Source organism: Octopus bimaculoides, chromosome 2 (assembly GCF_046866305.1).
Source record: "Octopus bimaculoides isolate indiv1 chromosome 2, ASM4686630v1, whole genome shotgun sequence".
Taxonomy (NCBI): Eukaryota; Metazoa; Mollusca; class Cephalopoda; order Octopoda; family Octopodidae; genus Octopus; species Octopus bimaculoides.
In genome coordinates this window covers 88941076-88953412 of record NC_142929.1, presented here as the reverse complement: position 1 = coordinate 88953412, position 12337 = coordinate 88941076, and the positions used below count along the sequence as shown (strand labels likewise).

Sequence of the window (12337 nt, the reverse complement as noted above, 5' to 3'; positions counted from 1 at the left end):
GGCATATATGGGTACAGGACGTCACCAACAGTAAACAACATGAAATACGAAACAAATGAGTTAATACGCAAACAACGAGAGAAAAAATGGAAGACAAGATAAGTAACACAAAGAATAACTCTTCATTAGTCGTCGGTTATCTATCTACTTCTCATTTCGAGCATTGAACGACAATATGAGTCTTCGAAGACAGTTGCTCCCATAAATACCAAAATAAAATTTTAGATTTATGGAGGGTCAAAGTTGGGAACAAAAATAGAACAGTGGAGACATACAAGGAAACGGAATGAAAACAAACAGGGAAATTCAGCGTGACATAGAATGAATTTATATAAAAATACATATTTTTTTCAAACAATGATATAAAGTCATTTAACAAAGGTAAAACGATACTTATCGCTACGCTGCTGCAGTTTAAACTAAAATTTAGACGTTAAACTCAGAACTAGAGCGTTTATTAGAAAGAGGTCGCGTGAAGATATTACGTTAAGAAAAAGAATAGAATAAAGAGATATAAAAACATGAATGAAAGAATTCTTTATAAAATCATAAATGAAAGATTTAAACTTTATATAACTTACATCGTAATAAAATATTTTGCTATATTGTAAAACATTTTAAAGAACGTTAAATTCTAAGTAATTATAAATTTTAAATAATAAGACTAAGAAACATAACTTAAATAATATATATGAAATAAGCTAAAATGGTATTATTAATTTAATTAATTAAAATATCTATATTATTAATCTTTTAAAAATCGTAGTGTCATTTACTACATTTAGTAAAGAAGGAATAGATTTAGTAAAGAAGGAATAGTATAAACAAACACACACTCACACGCGCACACACACGCACACACACGCACACACACACATATATATATAAACACACATACGCATATATATATATATACATATATACACACACACATATATATATACATATATAAATACATACATACACATACATACACCCATATATATACATACATACTTACACATACAGACTAAAGCACATACACACACACATATACATATACCCATACATATACATACATATACACACATACACCCATGTATATATATATACACGCATTTAAACACTCACACATACAAATATATATATATAAATATATATAGAAAAAACACAATTAGCTAAAATTATTATATAAAGTACTTTATATCTACATTTTATTTTTCGTTCATCAAAAGAATTAAGTAAAGTATTATAATTATGAAATAATATCTCTTTAAATTCATTATTACATAAATTACAAAAATTATTACCTATACGATAGGATTTCGCCTTACAAACTATCTCCCATTTTAAAATATAGTTTATACTTTTAGATTTAAGTTCCCAAATATATTTACTAAGGCCAGTAGAATTAATCAAATTTCTATTCTTAAATGAGTGCATATGTTGAGCCACTCGTAATTTAATTCTATTAGAAGTCGATCTTATGTAAATCTTATTTAAATTATAACCATTATGCTTATTCCCATTCATTAAAGTCACTATGCATTTATACACGACATCCTTCAAATTGCATTTATTATTAAATTTACATTTAGTCTTATCTCTACATGTACAATTAATTATATCCTGGTTCACATTATTATTATTATGAGAATAAATATTAAATTTGAATTTATAATACTTATTTAACTTAAATCTATTAAAAGAAGAGATAATGTTAGTAACATTATTAGTAGTAGAATAACCTACACCAAAATTATTAGTAGAAAATATAATATAATATTATTTATTATCTCCAAGGAATATATCAATAACTTTTAAAATTTCTTTAATAATGTTAGTTTTAACTTGAACGCCGTATGGTGATTTTATAAAATTATAATAATTCTTTCATTCATGTTTTTATATATCTTTATTCTATTATTTTTCTTAATGTAATATCTTCACGCGACTTCTTTCTAATAAACGCTCTAGTTCTGAGTTTAACGTCTAAATTTTAGTTTAAACTGCAACAGCGTAGCAATAACTATCGTTTTACCTTTGTTAAATGACTTTATATCATTGAAAAAAATGCATTTTTATATAAATTCAATTGATTTTTAATGATAATTTTAGTCGATACCTTTTTTAACACTAAATTAATTAGTAGTAAGTTTATCATCTTAGCCTAAACCAAGACTTCGATTTGATTAGGGTTGAATTTTTTCCATTAATACTGTTTAATATTTCTTTTTATTTTACGGGATAAATAACTAATCGTTTTATTTAATTTCTTTGATTATACAATATAGTTAATTGTTTTATTATGATTTAAGTTGTATAAAGTTTAATCTTTCATTCATAACAAAATTATCATTCATGTTTTTATATCTATTTATTCTATTCTTTTTTCTTTACGCAATATTTTCACGAGCCTTCTTTTAAATAAACGTTTTAGTCTAAAATCTTTTAGTTTAAACTAATACAACGTTTAGATATGTGCTACTTCTATCTTTATTATTTTAACCTAAAACTTCGTTCAAATTGTATTTTAAACGAAAGATTCGTTAAATTTAATTTTTGCATATAATATTCCTGTTAGCTTATATTATAATAAACGTAAAGTTAATTATTGAACGTTTATAATTTTGATATTTTTAATAATATTTTTCTATCTTAATATAATAAGTATTTTATATACATTCATTTGTTATTTATTGTTGGTTGATATATACATTCTTTTATTATTATTGTTGTTGTATTTTGACCTGAAGATTAGCTATATTTTTGAATAGAATTGATTTTCGATAGTTTTAATCGATTTAAATATTCTTTCTATTTGAAAATTGGTTATGAAACACGTGTAGTCGTTTTATTATCATTATCTTATATTTACTTTGTATTATATTATACTTATTTATTGTGCTTTTACTTATTAATTTTTCAATATGTGACAGTGGATTTTCATTGATGAGTTCATGAACCTTGGTTCTTTTCCCTAAAACTATATATTTATTTTTTATACTGTGAAACTTCATTTAATTTTAATTTTCAATAAATTGAATTTAATTGAGTTTTTACCTGTAAATTTGGATTTTCATCCCTAATAATATTATATATATATATATATATATATATATATATATATATATATATATACATATATATATACATATACATATGTATACATAAATATATACGTAGATATGTATACATATATATATATATACATATACATCTATATAGATATTCATACATATACAAATATACATCTATATAAATACATATATATATATACATATATATGTACACATGTATATACATACATGCATACATACATATATATATATATATATATATATATATATATATATATATATATATATATATATATATATATATATATATATATATATATATATTTAAATACTAGCAAAGATATATATATATGCTTGTATATATGTGAGATTATTGTTTCACTTTTAATAGTTTCAATATTAATACTGAAGCTATTAAAACTGAAAGTATTATCTCACATTACAATAGAGATGCTATTGTTTCACTTTTGACACGTAATACTCAAATAGTGTAAGAAATGAGAAATTGCTCCGGGCTTGCATTAGGCAAGAAGTTGACATTTTTTTGGCCCATGACACTGCATAGACACAAAGTAAGGTATGTGTAAAATTTGAATAAAATCGTTTAGGTAGTTCTCGAGGTTTAGTGATGCATACATACAGACAGACAGACTCATACACACTTTCTCAGTTATATATATAGATATATATAGATATATATATATATGTATGTATACATATATATATATATATATATATATATATATATATATATATATATATATATATATATATATATGATGAATCTATTAGAGTAGATGAAAGCGCTAATATATGATTTAGAAAAAACATGTGACATATTTATTAAAATCTGTAAATGTACACTCATCCAGATCTCTGAGTACCTTATTTTTTCTAATATATATATATACATATATATATAATTTACAAAGGTACCGTTAATTCTATTATTATCCAATGTCACTAATTTAAGAATGATAATAACAGAATCAACGATACGGGTGACTGCAGGCCAAAAATGGCATTTAAAAATCCGAAGGATTATAATTAATCAAAGGACATACTAAGTATGTCTACCTGCTTGAAATAGCAGTCAAAACTCGCTATTAAATTGCCAAAAATACACTGGTAGTTACTACAGAAATCAAACGAAGGCAAAATTAGTTAAGACAATCAACTTACGTACATATGGATTCACGTGGACTAGTTTCTGCATTGACATTAATATGCTTTAGCTTTCTCAGCACGCATCACCATACAGTAATAGCTAACCTGTCCTTCACGAAATCTTTGCCGCTACTGATTCGTTTCGCGTCGAAATCGCAACAGCTTTCCAATGTAACATAATCTCGTTGCCAAATTTTACGAGAATATAATATAAAATTAATTTACAAAGGTACCGTTAATTCTGTTATTATCCAATGTCACTAATTTAAGAATGATAACACCAATTATATATCAAAAGGATAATATATATATATAATTATATATCAAAAGGATGTGTTATAAACTATTCTTCACATACAAAAACAACCTTACCAACAGTCCAACATACCTCTATTATCAGCTGCCCCACAGATATCATTATGGTTTCGACACCTGGGCACTACCATTCAATCCAGTGTTGTCAACAGCACTAAAAGAAGTGTTGTTTGGGAACAAGCTTACAGAAAAAATAAATATATGTATATACATATATATCTATATCTATCTATATATATATATATATATATATATATATATATATATATATATATATATATATATATATATATATATATATATATATATATATATATATACACACACACACATATATATATATATATATATATAGGTACATACATATATACATATATATACATATACATCTATACTTATACATCTATGCATATACACATATATATCTATGCATATACACATATATATCTATGTATACATACATATATATGTGCAGATATATATACACATATATACATGCATATATATAGATATATACAGATATATATATAGAAATTTATATATATACATATATATATATATGTGTGTGTGTGTGTGTGTGTGTGTGTGTGTGTGTGTGTGTGTGTGTGTGTGTGTGTGTGTGTGTAGTTTCAGTATGTATATATAATATACATAGTGACAGTATTAATAGTGAACCTATTAAAACTGAAACTATTATCTCACATTACAACTGAGATGTTATGATTTCACTTTTGACACATAATATCGAAACAGTCTAAGCGATTGCTTCGGGCTCGCATTTGACAAGAAGTTGAAAATATTCTGGCCCATGACACTCCATGAACCCTAAGTACTGTATGTGTAAAATTTGAATGAAGTTGGTTGGGTAGTTCTCGAGTTTTAGTGATGCACATATACAGACGCACACACAGACAGACAGACAGACAGACACACACACCTGTTGAGCCCTGGGATCCATGTAATCGACTTGCCCCCTCCTACAAACCTGTTGGTATTGTGCCAACATTTGAAACTATATTATGACTGTGACTAAAAAATATCCAATAACTAGCAATATCCAGCAACTTACGAACGTTGTGATTTTAATTTCCTTTTTATTTTCTTCTTCTTATAGCAAATATCAAAACCCCAGGGCACGACATATCTAACTTTTGTAAGTTCAGATCAGATGGACTTTATGACAGTCCAAATGCATGCAAGGAATATATCTATTGTGCTAGTGGAAAAGCCAATCTAATGTTTTGTGGACAAGGACTATATTTTGACCCCAAGTTGAAATATTGCTTCTTCAAAGATCAAGTACAGTGTATAGATTCCACAGGTATTTATCTAGCCGTTTCTTTTCTGTCCTCTTAAATGAAAGAAGTCTATACTTTATTAGAATTTAAATAGTCTAAACATAATCACAGACCGCATTTATTTCTAGCTTGGTAATCATGAGAGAGAAAATATAATCAGGTAGATGAAATATTAAGCTAAAAATCAGACAGCGTTATTCATATCCTCGACCCGAATATTTTTTGTCACAACGCATGAAACTTAGTATTTATCTACCTCAGTTCATATATCAGACCTTTTCCGATAAAATTAGCTGCGCGATGTTGGTGTCATAACCAGAGTAAGATTTATTTCTCATCCAGAGTCAAACATCAACGAATCCTAGTAATTCGTAAAAACGTTCATTTTAACTTTGAGCGACATGTAACCATTTGACTGAATATGATGTGTTTCACATCAATTAATACTTATTTTCCACTACAACTGAAGAGATTTCTTGAGCCCTGATAGTGAAAATGCTCGTCATTTATATACTGCTCTACTACTCTACTGCTCTACTGCTCTACTGCTTACAACGGTGCACTTTATCACATTGTAAGGTTTTTTTATATATATATATATTTATGTGGCCTACAGTAAGTTAAACAGATTTTTTTTGTTTGATCTTAAGAAAGAAATTATGCACATAGTGTTCACTGGCCCTCAAAGACTCCTGAGATTGATGAAGTTAATCTCTCAGTTACAAGTGGATAACTGCAGGAAAAACATGGATATGAAAGGAATTCCAGAAGTACGGGATTATGAGTAGAAAAGATGGGAAAAAGTGATTAATTTTACACCTAATAGACGAGCGAACACAATATAATTATCAATAAGAGGAAGATGAGATGCTCAAGAGAGTCTAAGTGAAAGTAGCATGAGATTGAACAAAAGCGACAAAATACGAAGCATTAGTTGATGTTTTTACTTAGATACAAGAAAATTGTTGAATCTCTTGGGATTCGCTGATGCATAACATCGGAAACTTAATTCTTGGGGTATGTGTTTGACATATGAAACCCTTTAGAGTTTCATATTTAACTTTTTGCCTTCTTTTCATTTTGATGGATTTATTTTATGTTACGGTTTCTAATTACTATTTTGTTACATAAAGTTATTTCTTTCTTTCCAGTGAACCCACATAATTTCTGTGCCAATAAACCTGACGGTTTCTATGCTCACCCAAACGAGTGCCACAAATACTATATCTGCAGCCGTGGGGTTACTACTAAAATGACCTGTTTGAACGGACAAATTTTTGAAAATAACCACTGTCAAGTTTCAAATAAAATTTGTTAATTTTTCTTTCTAGCTCACTCGCTTTCTATATAGTCCCCTCTCCTTCAATCAATAAACATATATGCATTACATAGATATATATATATGTGTGTGTGTGTGTGTGTGTGTGTGTGTGTGTGTGTGTGTGAGCGTGAAACTAATACATGCCTTGTGCACGTCCTCTTGTTGTCTGTTATTGTTAATTTTATTGGTCATTCATTTGTATTGACTGTATATACACACACACACACACACACACACACACATACATACATATATATATATATATATATATATATATATATATATATATATTACTACTACTACTACTACTACCAACACCACCACTACTAGGAACATACCCAAAACTAGGTTTGGGTACTACATTTTAAAGTCTCCTATCTAAACTTTAATTTTAAATATAAACCTATGTATATATATATATATATATATATATATATATATATATATATATATATATATATATATATTAGGGACAAAATCCAAAATTACAGGTAAAAAACTCAATTAAAATCAATTTATAAAAAATTAAAATTAAATTGAGCCTTATAGATAAAGTATATATAAATATATAGTTTTAGGGAAAATAACCAATTTTCAAGAACTCATCGATGAAAATCCACTATCACATATAGAAAAATTAATAATTAAAAGCACAATAAATGAGTATAATATAAAGTAAAGTAAATATCATAAGATAAATATAATAAATAAAATAATAATAATAATAATAATAATAATAATAATAATAATAATAATAATAATAATAATAATAATAATAATAACACTAGATAAAGCCAATGAAATAAGAGAACTAGACGAAAGCCAACCATATAAGTATTTAGGAGTCAATGAACTAGATAGGATACAACATACACAAATGAAAGAAAAAATAAAGAAAGAGTACTATAGACGAGTTAGATCAATACTAAAAACAGAGCTCAATGCTAAAAACAAGATAATGGGTATCAACACTTTAGCTGTCCCAGTTATAAGCTACAGCTACAACATCCTTAACTGGACACTAAACGAACTATGTAAAATAGACAGGAAAACAAGAAAAATAATGACAGGATATAGGATGCACCACCCAAAATCTGACATAGAAAGGCTATATATACAACGCACAGAAGGTGGCAGGGGTCTTATACAGCTAGAAAACTATTATAAAATAACCACCATAGGACTGCAAAAATACCTACTCCAGAAGCAAGGGAAACTAATACAAATAGCCACAAAACACGAGCAAAACAAAAAACTGTTTTCAGTATTTAAGGAAGCTGACAAATACAAACAAGAAATCAATCTACCTAACAAATACGAAGAAGAAGAAGAAGAAACAACAAAAGCTATAAAACAAATGAAATCCAAACTAAAACTAGAACAGCAACGGACCATGATAAAACGATGGCAAGAAAAGCCCCTACATGGTAAATACTGGGCTAAACTAAATGCGAAAGAAATAGACAGAGAAAAATCCCAGCAATGGCTGAGAAGCTCAGGACTCAAAGCAGAGACTGAAGGATTTTTAATTGCTGCACAAGACCAAAGCCTCCCCACCAGAAATTACCAAAAACACATAATGAAAAGAAATATAACAAGTAACTGTAGAATATGTGGAGATCGACAAGAAACAATAAATCATATTATCTCTGGCTGCCCAGTCCTGGCTAAGAAGGAATATATTCACAGACACGACAGAGCTGGGACCTATATACACTGGAAGCTATGCCAACATTATGGAATAGCAACAGAAAAAAGATGGTATAAACACACGCCAGAAAAGGTCACAGAAAACGAGAAAGCAACCATACTCTGGGATATGCCAATACACACAGATAGAGAAATTAAGGCAAATAGACCAGATATAGTTGTCAAAGATCATGAAGGAAAAAAATGCCTTCTAATTGATGTTTCAATACCAGCAGATGACAACGTTTCTCTAAAAGAAATGGAAAAACTTTCAAAATACAAAGACCTGGAAATAGAGATAACTCGAATGTGGAATCTAAAAACAGAAACAATTCCTATCATAGTAGGTGCCTTAGGTATAATAAAAAAATATTCAGACAAATACATAACAAAAACACCAGGACTTACAAATATATATAACATACAGAAAATTGCACTACTGGGTACTGCACACATTCTACGCAAAACACTTTCAATACAGTAAACATAAGAGCACCACAGCAAACCACAGCACATACCCAAGGCGCACAGAGCTGCGCTCGGTAGTGAAGTGAAAGCACGTTATAAAAATAAAAATAAAACTACTGAATAATAATAATAATAATAATAATAATAATAATAATAAATATAATATAATATAATAAATATAATAACTAAAATATAATAAATAAAATAATAATAATAATATTAAATTATATTATATTTATCTTATGATATTTACTTTACTTTATATTATACTAATTTATTGTGCTTTTAATTATTAATTTTTCTATATGTGATAGTGGATTTTCATCGATGAGTTCTTGAAAATTGGTTATTTTCCCTAAAACTATATATATATATATATATATATATATATATATATATATAACTTCCTGTATCATTATTAAACATACCCTATATATATATATATATATATATATATATATATATATATATATATATATATTACTTTCTCTATCATTACTTTTATCTCTAATATATTAAACACAAAGACACAATGTTAAATAACACCAATATATTTCTGTTACTTTTTCCATCTTTATTAACACCGCACATAGTAATTTTCTGAAGCCATTGATCTCTAAAAAGTAACTATTAATGAAATTTAGTGATTGATCAATCTCTTGACAACGTTTAACTAATGTCATTTGATTATTAATAATTACTCAAACATTATTGATTCGTTATTTTCTATAGAAATAATTTATGCAATGATAAATCTTTCTCGAGTTTTGCAATAATTGTAAATAGTTACTGACACTTGATATTGGCAAAAAATATGCATTATTCTGCATAAGATTTTATTGTGCACACATTTTCTTATGTCTGCGTCACATGTGCTTTGTCTGAGCTCTGAGGTGTCTTCTCTCACTCCTTATTCCCACTTTTTCCTTGATTTCAAATAATTTCTTCTATTTAAAAATGTCTATGTATACCAAATCTCAACATTTGTAAGTGTTCATTAAAAAGAGAGATGTGATCATGCATCATATAAAGCAATTATACACGAGTTCGGCTTGTGATATATTTACTGTTGAAGATTTTTACCAATGAATAGGGAAAATTTATATTTGTTCCCCAAAGTATAAGTTATTTTTTTTTTACTTTACACACATCGCTCTAGCCACACTAAGATATAAAAGAGTATTGAAGATATAAGCTTTGTTTATTTCCAATTGAATCTGTATAAAGAGATCCTTGTTTTCTTACATGCAATTGATGATACTTGTCAAAGTTGAAGTAGGTTTATCTGTGAAACTTCATTAGCCAGAGATGTTGTCTCTGATGAAATCAATGTAGTAGGTGGATCGAAGTCTTAAAGAATCAATAATTCAAACTTAGTGATGAACACGATTAGGAAAAAAGTTTATTTAAATTCTTTAATTCCTATTCAGCTTATAAGCCACTTGTACATAACTTACACACAGTATCCTACATGAGAAGTATCGAGCGTGTCACAAAACTGTAACAGTAAGTGACATCCTTGTTTAACTTTACTTTTCCTCTTAGATGTGTCAACAAACCGTTATCATACAAGAATTTGCCCCTCGTTATCGTATGGAATGATCTTATTCTGTTGAAAAACTTCAGAGGACACCGTTTTGGTAACGTATACTTGCAAACACTGTAAGCATATCAGGGTAAATAGCTTGCAGAATTTTGTTTCAGCCCTGTAATTTTTTAACTCAGTGTGCACCAGAGTCTGTGTTCTATGAAATAAATGCCAGTATTTCACTTTGATTGACTCTATTGATTAATTTGTTTCACCTTAATGTTGGATTTAATCATATTAAAAAGAATTTAATATTAGATAAATTCTGAAGAAAAAAAATTAATGTAAGCGAAAGTATGGCCAAGATCTGGTAGACTGGAGACTACTAAGGAAACAAACTCCAGGTTAATCCCTCGGCGTAAACTTCTTGAAGAGCGTTCCTCCCGCCTCCGACTCACCTTCTCTTAACTAACCATTCTATCGATATTTCTTTCTATGCTATAATTCATTCACTCAATAATACTCTATCAGTTTTACGGCATCTGATACGCTTCTCCGCTTGATTACCTTATTTCTGCTCCCATTCAAACATACTTTATATTCCCCCAGTCGTAATCACTGTCAAAGCTATCTTCCTAATAATTGCATGTCTCATGAACACCTACCTTCATAATGCGTTATGACTAGATAGAAATCAATGTATAACGAAGGCCACCCATTCTTCTCTCCCTCGTCGTCGATCTAATCAATTTACTTGAAACGTAATATTTAAAACAAAAACAAAAGCCACTTAGCTAACATAATGTAAATTTCCATTCGTGTAGTGGACTCTGTAGTCCAGCAATATGATTAATAACTCAAATATAATTCTGTTTCAAATCAAGTTATTAATTTACAGAAGAAATAAACATCAAAGTTCCTTATTTTCCCATCTTCTATAAATTTTAAGTACCATGCATCATGACATTAGTCAGTAACAGTTATGCTTCTTTGCCTCATACTTTGCAGTTAAACTTTCACTAATTGTTTTTTCAGAAACCGAAATTAAATTAGAGCAAGAGAAATTTAATTATTCTCTTTGATACAAAATTAATTATTGCTGTTATTTCAGCAAAAACGATTCCCCCCACCCCAATACAAATAACACTCGTAAATGAATTACAAATTGCAAGCGTTTAACAACTGAAAGTCTTCATGACAGTTTGGAAGAGAAAGATCTCAAAACATGTTTTCGTTTCTGCAGTGAAAGGGAAAATTGTTGCAACTTGTTATTTATGTATACATTGTACAGCTGAAACAACACATAAACAGGTTGATTTGTATTCATTTACAACAAAGACTCAACACTTATATTATCGAATTTCTTCTAACAGAAGAACGAACATCAGCAACTATTCAGGAATATACAGAAATTGTGCTCATTATTTCTGCGTATTTCATGATTTAAACAATATGAAAGATAAATAATTCAACTACGGTAGTAGTTGAATAA

The 12337-nt window shown here is 28.1% G+C and overlaps 1 protein-coding gene across 2 annotated transcripts in view; it reads left to right on the top strand.

Moving 5' to 3' along the window:
* LOC106875857 (acidic mammalian chitinase) overlaps positions 1–7162 on the top strand; it is a 61281-nt gene extending 54119 nt beyond the window's left edge. For both annotated transcript variants that reach the window (XM_089347146.1, XM_089347147.1), the window contains exons 12-13: positions 5656–5862; positions 6991–7162. In XM_089347146.1, the coding sequence (XP_089203272.1) occupies positions 5656–5862; positions 6991–7157 (374 nt within the window). In that variant the 3' untranslated portion in view covers positions 7158–7162. The remainder of the gene's footprint in view (positions 1–5655; positions 5863–6990) is intronic.
* Positions 7163–12337: the final 5175 nt, after the last annotated feature.